This window comes from Pipistrellus hanaki (genome assembly GCF_964339955.1).
Source record: "Pipistrellus hanaki genome assembly, chromosome: 3".
In the NCBI taxonomy this organism is placed as follows: domain Eukaryota; kingdom Metazoa; phylum Chordata; class Mammalia; order Chiroptera; family Vespertilionidae; genus Pipistrellus; species Pipistrellus hanaki.
Genome location: NC_140505.1, coordinates 170,760,703 through 170,779,483, shown reverse-complemented (window position 1 = coordinate 170,779,483; position 18,781 = coordinate 170,760,703). Strand labels below are relative to the sequence as shown.

The 18,781-nt window shown below is 50.1% G+C and overlaps 2 protein-coding genes across 4 annotated transcripts; one reads left to right on the top strand and one right to left on the bottom strand.

Moving 5' to 3' along the window:
* Positions 1-9: 9 nt before the first annotated feature.
* Positions 10-8,362, top strand: TAPBPL (TAP binding protein like). 3 transcript variants are annotated; one of them, XM_084878025.1, is made up of 8 exons: positions 10-299; positions 396-503; positions 1,428-1,664; positions 1,827-2,099; positions 4,653-4,991; positions 5,575-5,877; positions 7,486-7,572; positions 7,790-8,362. In XM_084878025.1, the coding sequence occupies exons 2-8, from the start codon at positions 443-445 to the stop codon at positions 7,867-7,869; spliced, it is 1,380 nt and encodes a 459-aa protein (XP_084734151.1). In that variant the 5' UTR covers positions 10-299; positions 396-442; the 3' UTR covers positions 7,870-8,362. The 3 variants fall into 3 exon arrangements, with proteins under 3 accessions (XP_084734151.1, XP_084734149.1, XP_084734150.1); XM_084878023.1 differs by having other exon boundaries at positions 10-503; XM_084878024.1 differs by having other exon boundaries at positions 11-503; positions 1,437-1,664.
* A 733-nt stretch (positions 8,363-9,095) lies between these two features.
* Positions 9,096-16,608, bottom strand: VAMP1 (vesicle associated membrane protein 1). Its single transcript, XM_084878105.1, has 5 exons — positions 16,439-16,608; positions 12,915-13,050; positions 12,556-12,714; positions 11,632-11,683; positions 9,096-11,251 (listed from the first exon to the last, which is right to left on the bottom strand). Coding segments are annotated over exons 1-5 (366 nt in total). The 5' UTR covers positions 16,441-16,608; the 3' UTR covers positions 9,096-11,234.
* Between the last annotated feature and the right edge of the window lie 2,173 nt (positions 16,609-18,781).

Here is an 18,781-nt window from a genome sequence, read left to right as displayed (position 1 = left end):
GGGGAGGGCGGGGGCGTGGTACCAACAGAAAATGAGAAAAGGTTTCAGACTCACGGGGTTCCTGCTTCTAGTCTCTCCCTTCCTCCTCCTCCCACCTCCCGGTCCCCACACCTCCACTGTCTCGGGGCTGGTGGGGAGCAGAAGGGTGCAGCAGTGGCATCAGGGCTTGGAATCGCCAGGGGGTGCGTGGGGTTGGGAAGGAGAACCGTGAACAGGGCTCTGGCACCAGCAAGAAATGGCTTCACCCAGAGGCGAAGGCAGCCGCAGTGGCACCTCCTCAAAGTGAAAGTGAAAGAGAGGTACTAGGCGGACAGGAGAGAAACTCTCAAAACGTCGGCCAGCCAGGAGTATTGAAAGGAGAATTTAGAAGCCCCTCTTCTCCATGGACCCTGCAGGCGGGGAGCCGGTGGAGAGGGCGGCGGCAGGCCTGAGAGCAGGCCCCATGGGCACAGAGGGGTGGTGCCTGCTGCTCTGCTTGGCTCTGTGCGGAGCTGCGGACCCTGGTGAGTGGGGGCAGCCTGGAGGGAAGAGAGGCTAGGGAAGCTACGGATAGCCACCCTCCTCCGGGTTACACAAGGGAAAAGGAGCCAATCGCTTCTAAGCCCAAGGGGAGACCCGGCTCAGAGGCTGACAACGGAACCAGTTGTGTTGGGGGGAGAAAGGCTGAGACCCAGGGGGGGAAGCCAAATGAGAAAGAGGGGCCTCAAGATGAATGTGGTGGGAGCGCTGTCCTTGGGAAAGGGAACACCTTCGGAAGAGAAAGGTTCCCCACCCAGGAAATCACCAGGAAGGTGATCGGGAGGCGGAGAGGGGAAGGCACGTGTTGTGGCAGGAAAAAGCAGAGCAGACCTGTTGCCGGCTGGGAAATGGAGAAGATGGCTGCCAACACCGTGGACTGCACAATGGCCTGTTGTCTCTCGCAGTGGCAAAGCTTTTTTTTTTTTGCTTTTGCTGAGAACTCCTTTGCCTGAAAATAGCTTTCATTTGATGGCTGGAAATAAAAGCAAAAGCATAAACCCGTCGTTGCAAGGCAAATCCAGGACTTTGAATCACTCGCATTCAGAAGTTCCTGGAAAGGCAGGTGCTTCCCAGAAGCTGGCCTGGGGATTTTGAGATAGGGACACAGATAGCAAGGCCCCTGGAACACAACTTTCAGCCTTAATGACTGCACAGTTGGGGCAGGGAGGGGGCACAGAAATAACGGTCTGGGAGGGAGGGTGCGGCTGCAGCTCAGTCTTTTTTTTTTTTCTTTCTTTTTTAATTTCTTTATTAAGGCATCACATATTTGGCCTCAACCCCCCATTCCAATCCCTCATCTCCCCATTTATGCCCCCACCCCCTATTGTCCTCGACCACTGGTTAGGCTCATATGTGTGCACATACGTCCTTTGGTTGATCTCTCCTTTTATCCCCTCCCTCCCTCTGAGGTCCAACAGTCCCCGCAGCAGAGAGGCGGTGGCGGGCAGTGGACGTGGTCTTGGACTGCTTCTTGGTGGAGGAAGGCATGCACCGAGGAGGCTTTGCCAGCGATAAGACCATGGTGAAGGCCCTGCTGGTGCTGAAGCAGGTGCCAGTGCTGGATGACGGCTCCCTGGAAGGCTTCAGCGACTTCCAAGTGAGCACGCTGGTCAAAGACAACCCACCTGTCACCTTTGAGGCCTCAGGTAAGAGCCCCCGCCCCGTGTCCCCGCCCTGCGGGGCTCCCTCCATTGGGACAGCCCAGTTCCCAGTGCGCCCGCCTGCATCTGCTCCCCCACCCCCACCCCACCCCCCCCCACCCGCCTCCATCCAATCCGCCCTCTGTGCCGCCCGCCCTTCTCCACCAGTGAGTCCGGTGCAGATTCCCCACGCGGAGGCCTTGCTCCATGCGGACTGCAGCGAGAAGGAGGTGACCTGTGAGATCTCCCGCTACTTTCTCCAGGCCAGACAAGAGGTTGCTGTGGAGACAGCAGCTTGGTTCATGGCCAACCTGCAGGTCTCTGGAGGGGGACCCAGTGTCTCCATACTGATGAAGACTCTGGCGGATGCTGAGAACACGGCTCTCTTGTACCCCGTGATGAACCTGCCCCTGGGCCCCCAGGGGACTGTGCTAACTACAGGTAAGAAAATGAAAAGTAGCAGAAAGTTTCCTTTTAATATATTTTTATTGAGTTCAGAGAGGGAGAGAGAGAAACATCAATGATGAGGATCATTGATCAGCTGCCTCTTGCAGGCCCCACACTGGGGATCAAGCCCACAACCCAGGTATGTGCCCCGACTGGGAATCAAACTGTGACCTCCCAGTTCATAGGTCAACACTCGACCACTGAGCCACACCAGCTGGACAGGGAATAGAAGAAGGAAGGGAACAAGTCCACCTCCATCCACATCAGGCATCTCAAGGTGTCCCCTCGACCTTGGCCCTTTCTTTCCAAAGGCCCAAAATGGGGATAATTTCCTCCTCACTGTTTTGCCTGAGGAAATGACATGCTCTATTCACGTATGCTGTTCGTAGTAGGCTTCCTGGGCCAAGCACCGGTTTTCTCCCAGTGAAAAGCCATCCCGGTCTGGTGTTTGATGAGAGCAAAGCACAGGGGTTCAGAATTTGTTCGTTACCCCTTATTAATATTATTAGTAAAACCCAGTCCTTGCCTTCTCCAGCACATCCCAGAGGGTGCAGGGAATTGAGAACATGAGGATAAATTTCTCCAGAGGTCATTAAACCTACTATTTTACCTCCAAAAAGAGACAACCAAGTCCAAAGATTAGGGAGCTACCCACCTATCCTTAGAAAGCCCAGAACAGCCGAAGCCGGTTTGGCTCAGTGGTAGAGCGTCGGTCTGCGGACTGAAAGGTCCCAGGTTCGATTCCGGTCAAGGGCATGTACATTGGTTGCGGGCACATCCCCGGTAGGGGGTGTGCAAGAGGCAGCTGGTCGATGTTTCTCTCTCATCGACATTTCTAGCTCTCTATCTCTCTCCCTTCCTCTCTGTAAAAAATCAATAAAATATATTAAAAAAAAAAAAAAAAAGAAAGCCCAGAACAGTCTACTATCCTGTGGTCTAACCTAAGTGTATCCTGCTACAGCAGAAAAGAGGAGTCCTCATAGTCTTAGTACAGCTAGATATTCCCTTTTTATTTTGGGATATTTTAAGACTACAAAAGGTGAAAGAATAATGTAATGCACACCTGTATGTTATACACCTAGGTCCAATCAATTGTTAGCATTTTCTTAATAGATATACCTGAACAAATTGAAAGCTTCAGTAACTCCAAATACGGCCATGTATAGCATGTGTTTTATAGCATTTGGTTTATAACCAAAGACAGGGATATTCTCCATCATCACAGAAACATCACCTTAGCAAACCAAGGTGGGGTGGTCTACCGTGGTGCAGACAATAAGGGGGTACAGTGTGTCAAGAATTTAAAAACATATTTGCCAGGGCAGTCCCACTTGCTACACCACTGAGCATCATGCTTAAGGTCAATATTTAAAAATTGATATAATAATACTGTCAAGTATGAAGTCCAAATTCAAACTTCTCCCATTACCCCATTAATGTTCTTTGTAGCTCTCTGGTTCTTAGAGTCCAGGATTCAAGCAAGGACCACACACGCCTTTAGCCGTCTTGTGCCTTTAGGCTCCTTTATTCATGGTCCCGACATCTTTGAAGAACCTAGGCCCTTGTCCGGTACCATATCCCACTGCCTGATTGTTTTCCTCATTAGATTTAGGTTTAGCATGTCTGTGTGCTTTTATTTTTCAATCCTCATGCTTAGAGAGGAAGGGAGTGAGAGAGAAATAGCGACGGGAGAGAGGAACATCAATCGGTTACCTTCCGTACATGCCCCGACCGGGGATTGAACACACAACCCAGATATGTGCCCCCACCAGGAATCGAACCGGCAACCATGTGCAGGACGATTCCCAACCAACTGAGCCACAGTGGTGTGCTTTTTAAACTCTTACTCCTACTTAGACTTCACGGCAGCCTTGCTTTCGGCAGATGAGCTTGGCAAAACTAAGTGACTTGTCCAAGGTCACAGAGCAACCACATAGAAGAACCAGGGTTCCAAAATGTTTTATGCTACTCCAGTGGTTCTTACCCAAAAGTCAACAGTGACCCACAGTTTTGCATGCGTATCTTCCTGGTGAGAGGTCAACAGCTTTCACCAGATTATCCAGGGGTGGTTCCAAAATAGTTCAGATAGCCTTGTGTGTCACACTGCCTTTCCAGAGTCCCATTTCTTTGTTTGTTTTTTAATTAAATTTTACTGGAGTGACATTAGTCAACAAGAACATATAGGTTTCATGTGTGGGTTACTAAATTACAAAATCTGTATCTAGCACCATGTACCCGCCATCCAAAGTCAAATCTTCTCCTGTCACTTCATATTGGGACCCCTTTTTCTCCCCCGCCCCCTTCCCTCTGGCAACCACCACACTGCTGTTTGTGTTCAGAAGTTTCCGTTTTATACTCCACACGTGGGTGAAATCGTATGGTTCTAGAGCCCCATTTCTTTGTGGTTCCACCTGTCTGGGAAATGAGCCCAACTGCCCTCACTGTCCACGAAAGGAGGCAGGGGCAGAGGTGTACCCACATGCCCACAGCTCAGGTCAGGTGGTCTCAAGAGGAAGCTAACACATCGCCCTCTCTCTCTCACCACAGTGGAGTTCCAGGTGTCAACACAGACCCCGTCCCTGAGCCTCCAGCGGGGGTCCTCAGCCTCCCTGCATTGCGGCTTCTCCATGGCTCCAGGCTGGGACCTCGCCAGAGTGGAGTGGCGGCTGCAGCACAAAGGCAGTGGCCAGTTGGTGTACAGCTGGGCCGCAGGGCAGGGCCACGCCAGGCGAGAGGGCGCTACCCTGGAGTCCGAGCAGCTCCTCCTGGCCGGGGACGCCTCCCTCAAGCTACCCAGCCTCACTCTGAAGGACGAGGGGGCCTACATTTGCCAGGTCACCACCTCTCTGTACCAAGCTCAACAAATCATCCAGCTCCACGTCCAAGGTGAGGCCAGAACTCGCTTCTCTGGGGGAGAGGGGAAGGGATATGCTTATTGGGAGTGTTTTCCATAGAGGAGTCCAAATACAAGGGCATTTCCTGAGAGGCAGACTGCATTCCCACAACCTAAATGCCATCTCCACTCTAGAGGTGCAGATGGCATCAGATTGTCTTCTGTCACACTTTGGGTAAGCCCATTGAGAAACTTCCCAGACCAGGATCCGGTTGCCCTGCCCTGGCCGGCTGCCTCCGATCACACATCCTAAAGGAGCAGCAGCAAACCAAGGAGGCGCAGTGGGAGCGGTCCTGGTGGAGGAGAGGGTTTCCTCACTGATACCCTTTAAAGTCACTGCTTATGGTGTCGAGAAGCAAGCCCGTTGCTAGTTGGTTTTACTACTGTCTTTCAACTACCTGTGGAAGATGTGCCCCTTTATGGCCTGTACCCAGGATGGACTCCTCACTGCCCTTGGCACTCCACTGAGGATGAAGCTTCAGCCTCCACATCCTAGCTCACTCTTGGCAGGAAGAGAAGGCGTTAGGCTTCTCTGTTGTCCCATTGACCCCTCTGGAATCTTATTCTCTCTTCCAGCTTCTCCCAAAGTACGACTGGGCTTGGCAAGTGAAGCTCTGCCACCCACTCTCATCTGCAGCATCGCTGGCTATTATCCTCCGGACGTGACTGTGACGTGGACCCGAGAGGAACTGGGTGGAGCCCCGGTCCCAGTCTCTGATACCTCCTTCTCCAGCCTCCGGCAAAGCCCAGAGGGCACCTATAGCATCTCCTCCTCCCTGACGGCAGAACCTGGCTCTGCTGGTGCCACTTACACCTGTCAGGTCGCCCACAGCTCCCTGGATGAGCCCATTGTGACCAGCGCCTGGGCTGGCCCACCAGGTACCCTCCTCTCCCACCTCTACCCTGGGCTTGTGGCTCTCCTGCCTCCAGCTCATCTTTGGTCTCGTTCTGCTTCCCACCACGCTGTGTTCATTCACAGTCTCAGCTTCTTTCCAGGGCAGCAGCCTCCATAGCTGCCACCACACATCCTGAGACCAGTACGCCAGGTGCCAGGGCAGCAGGTGGTGTGCTGGAGATGAAGGCTGGGTAACTCCTGATCCTGCCCTCAAGGAGCTTAGTCCACTTGGAGGGACTGACTAGGCAGGCAGGGAAGGTGACCAGGGAAGATAACCAAGTTAGCTAGCTCGAGGGGCAAGGAAACACCAAGAAAGAAAGAAAGGCATGTGTGAAGGCCAAGTAGGAAGCAGCCTAAAGAGGACTCGGGAACTGCACAGCTAGAACCAGGAGTGTGTGGGAAAACTGGGAAGTGGCCTAAAGCTTGAGAAGTAATTGTATTTACTGAGCATTTACAGGAATTGAGCACTATACTGAGAAGTATGATCACATGTCTTAGTATGACTCCCATAATGAGTGAACTGGCCCTCACAGATGTTAAGTAATTTGCCCGAGGTCACCTACTTAGTAAACGGTAAAGGGTGAGATGGGGAAAAACAGGCAGCCTCATTACACCAGAACCTCAAACCCTCCACTACTATTAGTGGGCTGACACTTTTCTGTCTTCCTCACCTGAGGAGTGAAGATACTTTTTCCATTGACTTGTAGAGAGTGGAAAGGATGGGTGAGAGCAAGGAGGAGAGAAGAGAGATTGGGGTTGCCTCCCACCCCCAACTGGAGCTGGGGAACAAACTTGCAACCCAGGTATGAGCCCGACAGGGACTCGAATCCCTGACGCTCCGATGTGCAGGCCAGTGCTCTAACCACTGAGCACGCTGACCAGGGCTAGTGGGCTGATACTGATGGGCCTTTAAGCTGGAACTTCATCCTGAAGCTGCAGAATATTATTTAAATTTTTTTTTTTAATATTTTATTGATTTCTTACAGAGAGGAAGGGAGAGAGATAGAGAGCTAGAAACGTCGATGAGAGAGAAACATCGACCAGCTGCCTCTTGCACACCCCCTACTGGGGATGTGCCCGCAACTAAGGTACATGCCCTTGACCGGAATCAAACCCGGGACCTTTTAGTCCGCAGACCGACTCTCTTCAACTGAGCCAAACCCGTTTTGGCTATTTAAAATTTTTAAACAGGAAAGAATCAGTACCTAGAATGCAAACATCCAGGAGCACTGGGCATTATTATTTGAGACTAGGGTTTTGTCTCAGCTCACATCATTCTCCAGCTATTTATAAAATCCTAGTTTAACTGCCAACAGCTATCTAACTTAAATTTCTCTTGAAAAACAATAAAAATAAAAATAAAAAGATATTCTGAGGTGGGAAACCGTGGGAATTCTGTGTGGAGGAACACACAAGCATCCAACAACCCTGAGCAAGTACAAATGCTACTGTGTGCCCAGTTCCTGGGGGAGAGCAGAACTCTTGGTGTGAGCTCCCCACACAGGGACTCACACACTCCTTTGTCCTCCTGCCAGCGCGGGCTGAGCTGGTTCCTGCCCACTGATTCCTGCCTGCACTCTTCTCACCTACAGAGCAGAGAACTGTGGCCTTTGGAGTCCTTTTTGGCAGCAGCCTCTTCTTCCTTGTACTGCTGTACCTGGGACTTCAGAGATGGCAAGGTAAGCGTCCACTGCCCTCAGCTCTGCCCGACCCACCTCACTTGCAACCAGCCTCCGCTAACCACCTCCTCACACCATCTCCCTACCAGACCAGAGATGAAGCCCAAGCATCCCAGGTTCCAACCTGCACCCTCCTGTCTCCCCCACAACTCCTCAGCCCACAACTTTGGGGGTACCACAGCTGAAACCAACCTCACTCCCTCTTGTTCTCTCCTAGCTACCTCATCCAAGATCTGCCAAGACTCCGAGGCCCCCTTGGTAGACACTCTCCTGCCTCCGAATAAAAAGAAAGAGTAGTCACATTCTCCCAGAAGGACTGTAAACCAAGCCTCAAAGCTCAAAAACACCCCCAAGAAAAGCATGAAGAAAGCAGATCACAGGGGCACTGGCTTTGAACACATGTAGGATTCTGCCTTCCTTCTGCGCCGGGACATGCTGTAGGTACCCTCTGGGCTTTGCCCGGGGTAAACAGAACAGAAGCCATTGGGAAGGTCTGGGTGGAAGTTAAAACAAGAACCAGATTTGAGGTACAGTGGTAGGAACAGAAAGTGGGAAGAAATTAAGAAAGGAGCAAGTGAGGGGCAGTGGGACAAAGGGGTAGAGGTTGGGCCACCACCCGCAAATGCTGAACTCTGTCCAATTAAAAGCGTCTTGGTCCTTGGAGACAAAGTTTGCCCACTCTATCTTTCCCATTGTTGGGCCCAACTGAGCTGTGTCCCAGGCCTTGCTGCAAAGTGCTGAAGGTGTGAAATAAAGGCCCTCGGAGGCAGCCCCGGGGCCCATCTCGGGCGCTCTGTGTAACCCTGAGCTGTAATTAGGTTCTGCTCCTTAGACAGTTGCTGGGTGCTTCAGGATACCGGCAACGCCTCATCCCTACTACTCCTCAACCGACTCAGCTGCCAGGGAAAGGTTTCTTTTGTTTATTTCTAAAATCTGCCAGTCAGCCGGGACTGGTTTGGCTCAATGGATAGAGCGTCGGCTTGGAGACTGGAGGGTTCCGGGTTCGATTCCGGTCAAGGGCATGTACCTTGGTTGCGGGCATATCCCCAGTGGGGGGTGTGCAAGAGGCAGCTGATCGATGACTCTCTCTCATCGATGTTTCTGGCTCTCTGTCTCTGTCCCTTCCTCTCTGTACAAAATCAATAAAATATATTTTAAAAAATAAAAATAAAAATAAAAATAAAATAAAATCTGCCAGTCAATACAGTGGCACTCCGCACAAAGGAAGGAGGTAGATAGGAGACGTCTGAGAAAACCTGCAGGTGTTTGTCAGCGTGGGATCCTCACTCAACTTCCTGCCGTCACTTCCTCTCACCGGCACCGGAAGAGTTGGGCTGCTGCAGGCGTGAATGCTGAGAGCAGAGACCACTTCCTTTGCCAACACGGAGCTTTAATCTCCGAAGACCATCTGGCACACATTAGCCAGCCCTTCTGGCCTAGAGCAACATCAGACTACAAGAAATAAGCAGTCCCCTCCCCACCTCTCTCCTTAGGTACTCCAACCCAAACAACAACCAAGCCAGTGTAGTTAGGAATTTATATTTTTTGCGCCTTTGTTTAGAATACATGAAATTGGTAAATAAGCCACATGCCTTTGGGGAGATACAATTATTATTCTATACAGGTATGAGATTGAGGTTAGGAAAAAAAGACAAAGGGGTGATGACAGACACACAGCGGAAACCCCACATCGTCTCATGGCAAACTGAAGGGGATGTGGGAAGCTCGGCTTCATTTGATTGCAAAGTCCCAGGGTTTGGTTGCATATTTGCCCATGCGCATGGGTGGTAGGAGGGAAAGGGGACAGCAAAGACACAAAAGAGGGTGTACACACAGTGGGATGAGAAAGAAAGGAGAAGGGCTGAAATCTCCAAAAGAACAAAGCCAACTATATCTGGTGAGCCAACTATATTCGGAGGGACAGAAACCCAAGGAAGTGATCCCTGTGACACAGGCGGGTGGGCAAGAGGACGAATTTGCTCCAGGCTTGGGGCACATCGAGGACAGTGGTGGTGGTTCTCCAGCGGTGACCCCCAGGAGAGTGGAGACCTTCGGGGGGGAACCGTTGGGAGGGTACACTGACTGCTTTCTTCCAGCTCTTCAGTCCCACCCTGGGGCAGGACACAGGGAACGTGGGGAACAGGGGCACGGGGAGAGGAAGGATGGTTCTGTGCAATGAAATGCTGCTGCATGGAAAGTGAGCATCCAGCCCCAGCCCTGCCTCTTCCTGCTTGTGGGCCAGAGGACAGAAGGAACACAAGAGCATGGGTGTCTCCCCGTCTGTTCCCAGCCTGCCTGCCTCCCCTCACACCTATCCTGAAGCCCAGCAGTGGCCCCGCACAGGCTGAGTAGCTGCCATCCTTAGATTCCACGGTCTGGACCCACAAGCCATGCAAAGAGAAAAGGAAAGCAGGCAAAGTGGAATTCAGAGGGGTACATGTGGTTTAGAAGGGGAGGACAATGCGGGAAGAACAGACAGGTGGCTCTAGGTGAAAGGGCCCCACGATAGCACAAACTGCCTACATTGTCCGCCTCCTACCCCAAGACTGAGTCGGTGGGTATACTGGGCTTCTCTAAATATTCAGAATCAGCCAGGCCTCAGCAAGGCCATCTTGCCTCATCCCTGTCTTTGGCAAGTACACAGGAGTGGTGCAGAGGAAGTCCCTGGACGTCCAAGGACCCCTCACACTCCTTAATCAACAGGAGGGAAGGATCAGGACCCTCCTTAAAGAGAGAGGGCAAGAAGTGGCTTCCTCTGAGCCCGTGATTTTCAAATTGGCCCTTCATTCACTGTTTCTCTCTAACTAATACCCCCTCTCTCCTTATGCCAACAATGAAAACGAATCAAGAGTCCCAAACGTTGGCTCTATGACATTACGTGGTACTCTCATGAACAGGAACGCTGCAGAAAATGTGGACAAGGGTCAGCCCCTTCCTGTTACGAGCTTGTGGGGCGGCTTCTAGGATGGCAATGAGAATTTTGGTATTTTCACAATTCATATGCGTCCTCCAGGTCGCCGGAGAACAAAGTAAAAGGCTGTTAAGATCCCTGAAGACATAGAAAATCTTGGACAAACAGATTAGAAATAACTGCAAAAGACAGGTTTCACTATCTAAGAGGGTATTGCACCAGGACCGAGTTGGACTTTGTGCCCACCCACCCAGGACCCTCTTCAGGCCTGGCAGAGGAGGAGAGCTCCACGTGACCAGGGCAGCCCTGAGTGAGCCACCATTTCCCCAGGCGTTCCCGGCCTCCTCCTGCCAGCGGCCTGGCTTTCCCGGAGGCACCATGGGCACGAATACCCTTCTCCTCCCCGAATCTTGACACTTTGGTGGGCATGTCCCTACAGCTACGCCCGTCCCCTTCCCTTGGCCTCCACCTCTTTTTGGCTTTGGAGGAATTTGCGATTTTATAAGAAGCAGGGAGGGAGGGCGTGCCAGCTGTTGCTCTTCAGACAGTTGCTTCAAATTGCAGCCAGGAGCAGCATTGCTAGTGCTGAGGGATGTAGTGCAAATGAAAGCAACAGAAAAGGAGGAATGAGCGATGGAGAAACCTGGGCTGGGATGGAGGAAGGTAGATGGGGATGTCGGTTGAGAGAGCAAACAAGGAGAGGAACATGGGTTTGGATGGCAATGGAGGACAGGGAAGGGGTGGCACATTCTCAAGTAAAAAAGTAGACTGGACACAGGCATCAGGAAGTCCAAGATGGAAGAGAGAGAGAGAGAGAGAGAGAGAGAGAGAGAGAGAGAAGAAAACAAGAGGATAAATTCACCAGGTCATCAGGCATTCGGGTCTTTCAGTTGTAGGTGTCCCATCCCCATGTCTCCCTCGGACCCAAGACAGTGACAAACAGCAGAGGGAAGCCTTGTCCATCAAGGGAGTCCTTTGTCTTTGCCCTCCCTCCCTCCTGAGCCAGGTGGCGATTCCACAACAGTGATCTCCATACCTCAGTCGGAGCTGCCCCTCTCCTCAGGCAGGGAGGCAGGCAGGCGGGGCTGGGAGAAGACTCCGGGACCTGCCCACCTCTTCACCCCACCAGCAACCTCAGGAATACTTACTTGCAATAACTACCACGATGATGGCACAGATAGCCCCCAGCATGATCATCATCTGAGGAGAAATTGACAAAAACAAAAATCGATCCTTGGACTTGGGAAAGGAAGAAAGGAGCCAGGAAGAGAACTTCCTCTGTCTTTGGGAGAAAGACACGCACGGCACCCAGGGAAATCTGCAGGCCTCTGGGCGAGGGCCCCACCCCCGTGCTCTCCATCAGACAATAACCCCTGCACCACAGGCGAAGCGCCTCGGACACATCAGAGCTTCTGCAGCTTGCTCCTTTTGCTTTAGGTCACATGTGTCAAACACAAGGCCCGCGGGCCAAATCCAGCCCGCCAGGCCTTGCAATGTGGCCCGCACCGCGCTGTCATCACTGCACTCCGCTGTCAGTTTATGACATTGTCAGTTTATGACTGTTCAGTAAACCATTCGGCCCGCGATTTAGGCTGGATTTTAGATTTTGGCCCCTTCTCTGATTGAGTTCGACACCCCTACTTTAGGTACTGTTGTGTTGAAAAGCACTGCAATGGGTCTGCAGTCAAGTGGTTCCTTTTTCATTGTGAAGTGTTCAGCTCATTCCTAAAAGCCGCACGTATTTAAATACATTTATCTTCTCCAGTCATTGTGTCGGTGTTGAGTGTTTGAGGAAGGGCCAGGTGAAACATTTTCCAGGGGTCCTTTTGGCAAAAGCAGCTTGACTAACCGTTTCCAAACACCTCAGGGTAGCCCCCGTTCGTGGGTCTGAATACTCTAGCCTACCCTGGCGGCCGATTCTGGGTAATGCAGCTCAAGGAGGCTTTTAAGACTTCCTCCCAAGAAGAGATCCTGTACCACTCAAGGGAGGGAATGTAGAACCTGAGGGTTTTCTGGCCTTCTGCGAGTTGTGGCGCAGGAAAAAGAAGGGGGGAGAGGACAAGAAAACTCACCTTGCAGTTTTTCCACCAATACTTCCTCTTGAGCTTGGCAGCACTGCTCTCAAATTGTGACGCTCCCATCTGCAAGGCGTCCGCTCGGTCATCTAGCTCCGACAGGATCTCGTCCCTCTTCAGGACCTTGTCCACATTCACACGCATGATGTCCACCACCTGAGGGGGGCCAGAAACAAAGCTGCCGAGCTCTTCACCAGAGACACGGGGAAGAACAGCCACCACGGGATCGCAGGGTTGCCCTGCGTAACTAACGGATGAATGCCTTGCCTCCCAAAGCCTCTAGCTGTCTCTCTATAAGAAGAAAAGTTCTAAAACCCTATGATTTGGAAACCCTCAGGAGAAAACGCTCCACCTACCTCCTCTACTTGTGCCTGGGTTTGCTGTAGTCGCCTGTTGCTGGTTGTATTAGGAGGAGGGCCAGGGGGGCCCCCACCTGGGGCAGTCCCTTCTGCCCCTTCTGCCCCTTCAGTGGGCGGCTGAGCTGGATCAGACCTGTAGAGAAAAGAGAAAAATGGATAACTTGTAGGCATATATGCATAACCCATGGATGGACACAAACGGGGGAGGGGGGGGCGCCTAGAGGAGAAAGGGGAGGATGGGAGCAGGCTGGAAGAGGTTAGTGGGGGGGAAAGGAGGCCTGAATAATACTTTCAACAATAAAGATTTTTTTAAAAAGAAAAAATAATAAAAAGAAAGAAGAGTGGACAGTACACAAAGCATCCAAAACAAGAAAGAAATCATGTGCATTCTCACCCCACACCATCAAATTCATGGCAATTAGGTTACTATATGTAATTAGAAGGGATTCTAGTTCCTTGGCTATACCAAGGAGGGAAATACAGCACTGTGACAAGAAGCAAAAGATAGAAGATCCTGTAACAACATTTAGTGGGGGTCAGGGACATCCAGGGTGTCATCAAGAGATCTTATTTGGGCCATCTTCTGACCCAAACTCACACACACACATCCTCTGACACAATGGTTACAGGGACTAACATACTACCTTTGGCCTGAATGGCATTGCCCTGGCTGTCTGAGCCTTTCACATAAAGTCAAACTGGAAATCTCCAATCGAGGTTAGAAGAAAGTTGTACAAAACCCTAAACCCTCAGGATAAGCCTATGGACTAAACAGCTCTTTTCCCCAAAGCCTACATCTAAAAAGAGCAAGCATTGCCGAAACCGGTTTGGCTCAGTGGTAGAGCATCGGTCTGCGGACTGAAAGGTCCCGGGTTCGATTCCGGTCAAGGGCATATACATTGGTTGCGGGCACATCCCCGGTGGGGGGGGGGTGCGGGAGGCAGCTGGTCGATGTTTCTCTCACATCGACGTTTCTAGCTCTCTCTCTCCCTTCCTCTCTGTAAAAAATCAATAAAATATATTTAAAAATAATAATAATAATAATAAATAAAAAGAGCAAGCACTGACAGATTCTCCTTAAGGGGATCCACTTACTGGTTATGTTTAATTCAACAATTAGTATACTGGGGCTGAAACTGATTTGGATCAGTGGATAGAGCATCAGCCTGTGGACTGAAAGGTCCCAGGTTCGATTCCGGTCAAGGGCATATACCTTGGTTGCGGGCACATCCCCAGTGGGAGGTGTATGGGAGGCAGCTGGTCAATGTTTCTCTCTCATCGATGTTTCTAACTCTCTTTCCCTCTCTCTTCCTCTCTGTAAAAAAAAATCAATAAAAATATAAATAAATAAAAACATTTAGTATACTGGGGCTGTCGTAAGGACAACTTGGAAAATCACCAAAGGAATAGCCTGTATAGGTGGAGTGAGTCAGAACAGTTTGCTCGCTTTGTTTTTGGCAGAGAAGATGGAAATTTCATTTAGACAGAGCTGGGCCCTAAAATAATTACATTACTTATGAAACTCTTCCAAGCGCATAGACAGGAGGCAAAATTAAGGGAAATGGGCCTTATTGTACATGTATCTTTGACATTCTGTCCACTCTTTTTCTAGATTTGACAACAAATCTCAGGAAACTACCCCATGTCCCAAAGAGACATATGTTCCTTATGCCCCAAAGATAAATTGTGGTTTACACTACTATGTACAGTGATTGTCTTCATTCCCTTAGCCTTCGAAGGGATTAACCTAGTATGAAGTGTTCAAGATAAATTTTTTCATGAAGTATAACCTATGGCATGAAGATTTTCTCTCCCAAGGAAGAACCTACCAGCAGGAGGGAGATCTCCCAAATTTGATAGGGAATAGAAATTACAATAAAAACTCCTCAAAGAGAAGCTGAATCTCACAAAAAAAAAAAAAAAAAAAAAAAAAAAAAAAAAAAAAAAAAAAAAAAAACCTCCTAGGAGCAATCTAAGAATAAATAAAATAGGGATTTAACCATCACAGAGTCACCACACAGGAAATGCCTTGACTACTCACAATAGAACTAATACCCAGAAATTCCTCCTCCCTAAAAGAATTTCTTTCAAGTCTAAGAAGATAGAGAATAACACATCAGAAAGGAGATACTAGCAGATTACATCTGACTTATCCCCATTTACTTATCACTTTCTCACTTCTAAGGTGTAAAGGCGGCAAAAGGGAGGTCCAAAGCCATGGAAGCCACAGACTGGTGCTACCACTGAACTAAGCAGCCATCAAGTTCTCTGAAGATGGAAAATCCAGGGAGTAGGTAGAAGCCACTGTTTGGTCTTGGAAGCAGTCCAGGATGGCAGCAGCAATGACAAGATTAAGGCCTGAGACCTTGTGATGCTCTGTTGGTCACCACACTTTCTCTACCTCCTTGGCACATCCCACATGGGTGCTACTGGGAGCCAGTCAGCCGAGAAGGATCCTCCTTCCCCAAATGAAGACAAATGGGATCCTAGGACTTGGCCAAAATGCACAGAATGTCACAGAGTAAAAGCTGCAGAAATCAAGCTGAAAAAAATGTGACATGGTTATAAAGCATTTGAAAGGACCATCCCACTGACTATTAGTTGGGAGTTGGGAACACTTGTCAATAAAATATCCAGAACAGTTATAACCTTTATGTAGGATAAGTAAATCTTCCCCCCCCCCCTTTTTTTTTGTCACTAAGAAAAGCAACACAAATATGTCTAGGTCCAGGCCAGGACTCCATCCAGGCAATGACAAGAAAGAAAAATCTCTACCAAGCAGACAGTGGTCTTGACAGGGGAGTGCTTCACTTCTCTAGCCATGGTTCCCTCGGGATCTTAAAGATGGTCAGAGACTAAATGTAATGCGTTGGGGAAGACGCGGATCCTCAGCTCTATTTCCCTTCCAAACACTTGGCTGAGATTCAATGAAGGGAAACACCTCAGGGTGGCCTTGGGAGGAATGGCTGTTTGGAGTCATATGGCACTGCCCCTGAGCACTCCAGAGCTGCTCACTCGGCGCCAGAGAACTAACTAACTGACAGACAAGTTTCTGGAGCTTTGCTCATTGCCAAAGTGGGAGGGAGGCAACACGTAACAGTTGGGGTGAGGGATATACACAAATTACTCACTAGCAGATGCACCTATGACTGTCTTTCCAGAGGAACCAAGTACAGATTCGTTCAGACCCCTACCCGGTAACTCCATGCCCCCCACCTTCGCCCTCTCCCGGGCTCCGCTAGACCGAGACCTGCATGAGGCGCTCCTTCGGCGAGAATGGGTGCAATGAATGTGGGACCCCTGCGCCCCTGCCCCGCCCGTGAGGTACTGGCTGTGGCTGGTGCAAGAGTGGGGTACTGCCCTCCTCCCTGGGGGTGCTCAGGTCTGGGGGCTGCGCGCGGTGGTAGTTCCCCGCGTCGCTGCAGCTGCTGCAATGCGCCATTTTCCATCCCGCAGAGTCAGACGCTGGCGATGAGAGTTGGCAAGGAGGGTCGAGCCCCCTCACAGCAGAGTCAACTCACATTTCTCTGAGAAGTGAGGATCGGTCTCCTCTCCGGAGGCTGCGGCGAGACACGCGGCGAGGGGAACGCTGCGGCTGAAGTCCACGGAACTGCCGAGCTGCACGTCCAGCTGACCATCCGGAGCTCTAGCTGCGGTGGAAGTTACTGCAGCTGCGGTTCGGTCCAGGTCTTTATTAGTGCCGGCCACACCTCCCCCAGTAAGATTGACAATCCCGCGGCCCAATCCACGCCCAGGCCAGGCGCCGTCCACATGGGAAGCCCGAGCAAATCGGCCAATCAAAGCTCTCCTCTCACGGAAAGGAGCGGTTTTCTCATTCACTGGCAAATGGAACTATAGTTGGCTAATCTGTAACTAAGCGACAGGGGGTTGTGGAAACACGCCTCTGGAGGGGCAACTCCAACATTTTGAGTTAAACCTCTTTTGGTGCCTCCAAGCCAATCGCGGAACAGCTTCTGAGGCCCCGCCCAAGGCCGGCAGCTCCAGCCAATCGCGCCTCTTCCTCCGGCAGCGGCCCGAGTGTCCCGGCCTCTAGCGTCCCGGCTCACAGTGGCCGGGGCTCTGGGGTCCCTGGGAAGTCGGTGGCTTGTCAGTCTACGCGCAGCCCAAACTCCCGGACTGGCGGCGTTCCACCCACCTGCCCGCCTCTGACCAACAACTCCGAGGAGGCAAAGTCTATCCAGACAGAGCGGCAGGCTCTCACCCAAGTAGCGGGCGCGGGGTGCGTCCCACCAAAGCAGATCCGAAGGCTCCGTTCATCCACTGCCCATTAGCTTCTACGCAGAGCATCCTACATTGAACTTCCTGCCAAACACGCTCCTGCTGTGCCTTCCAGGCACCTTTGGCGGGCCCAAATGGAAACCATCCTGGAATTCCTCCCCGCTCATCTTTACCCCTCCTCTACTAATTCAACAAGTTGTGTCGATTTTTCCTCGTTAGTATTTCAAGAATTCTCTCCCCTTGTCTCATTGTTCTTATCCGTTGTAAAACTCATTATTTTAGCTCCCTGGGGGGGTGGGGGCGATAGCAAAGACACGATGCTTTTTTATCAGTCAGAACTGATTTTATATTTATTAAAAGTATAGATTTTTATATTTTACTATGGTGCATATGTACTAGTAAAAAATGAAAATACGGAAGAATAACATGATAACAGTATTCCTAAAACGTCATATTCAGAGGCCCTTATGATTCATTGTTTTGACTTAGTCTTAGATGTTCATAATTTTCCACACAATGTAGTCAGTCATCAAGAACTTTGGTGAGACAGCATTTCTTCAAAGTGTCCCTCTTCTGTCTCTGAATTTTCTTCCAAGCCGCAGACACTCATTTGGCTAACAGTTATATCGAAACAACCTAATTTAGATGTTATATGAAAAAGAAAAAAGTGTACAATGAAATACAGTATCTTTCTGTTTCTGGTCTTGCCTTCCCTCCTATCTATCCTCAAGGGAACCACCAGAATGATCTAGGCCAGTGGTCAGCAAACTCAACAGTGCCAAATATCGACAGTACGATTGAAATTTCTTTTGAGAGCCAAATTTTTTAAACTTAAACTTCTTCTAACGCCACTTCTTCAAAATAGACTCGCCCACGCCGTGGTATTTTGTGGAAGAGGCACACCCAAGGGGCCAAAGAGCAGCATGTGGTTCATGAGCCGCAGTATGCCAACCACTGATCTATGCAAATGTCACAACCCTGCTTAAAACTATTAAACAATTGCTCTTAGAAACAATGTATTGATCATGTCTTTATCCCACCTACCTCCTAGAACCACACCAAAATGACAACTTGTAGGAACTGAAAACAAATCACAAACCCTCAAAGACAAAATTAAGGAGAGGAATTATTTTTGGCAGCATGAACACCTAAGTATCCCCACCAACTTTCCCCTGAAAAAAACTAAGTCACTGAATTTTTTTTTTAATTGAAAAAGTTTTAAACTTAAGAAAATAATACAGGGAGGTTCCCCTATAGCCCTTCACCTGTAATATTAAAACCAGAAAATTGACATTGGTACAATCCACAGAGCTTATTCAGATTTTGCCATTTTAATATGCATTCCTGTGTATATTTGTGTGTGCACCTGCATGTATATATAGTTTTATTCAATATGTGAGGACTCCTTTTACCACCGACCACAATCAAGAGTACAGAACTGTGCCGAGACCGGTTTGGCTCAATGGATAGAGCGTCGGCTTGGGGACTGAAGGGACCCGGGTTCGATTCCGGTCAAGGGCATGTACCTTGGTTGCGGGCATATCCCCAGTAGGGGGTGTGCAAGAGGCAGCTGATCGATGACTCTCTCTCATCGATGTTTCTAGCTTTCTATCTCTCTCCCTTCC

What these genes read in the sequence shown, in the direction of transcription:
- TAPBPL (XM_084878023.1), top strand. Translation starts at nt 383, where the DNA reads ATGGACCCTGCAGGCGGGGAGCCGGTGGAGAGGGCGGCGGCAGGCCTG. An exon ending in CATCCAGCTCCACGTCCAAG is followed by an intron (nt 4,992 to 5,574) that starts GTGAGGCCAGAA and finishes TCTCTCTTCCAG; the next exon opens with CTTCTCCCAAAGTACGACTG. An exon ending in CGCCTGGGCTGGCCCACCAG is followed by an intron (nt 5,878 to 7,485) that starts GTACCCTCCTCT and finishes TCTCACCTACAG; the next exon opens with AGCAGAGAACTGTGGCCTTT.
- VAMP1 (XM_084878105.1), bottom strand. An exon ending in CCCAGGCACAAGTAGAGGAG is followed by an intron (nt 12,715 to 12,914) that starts GTAGGTGGAGCG and finishes GGCCCCCCTCAG; the next exon opens with GTGGTGGACATCATGCGTGT. An exon ending in ATTGGTGGAAAAACTGCAAG is followed by an intron (nt 11,684 to 12,555) that starts GTGAGTTTTCTT and finishes ATTTCTCCTCAG; the next exon opens with ATGATGATCATGCTGGGGGC.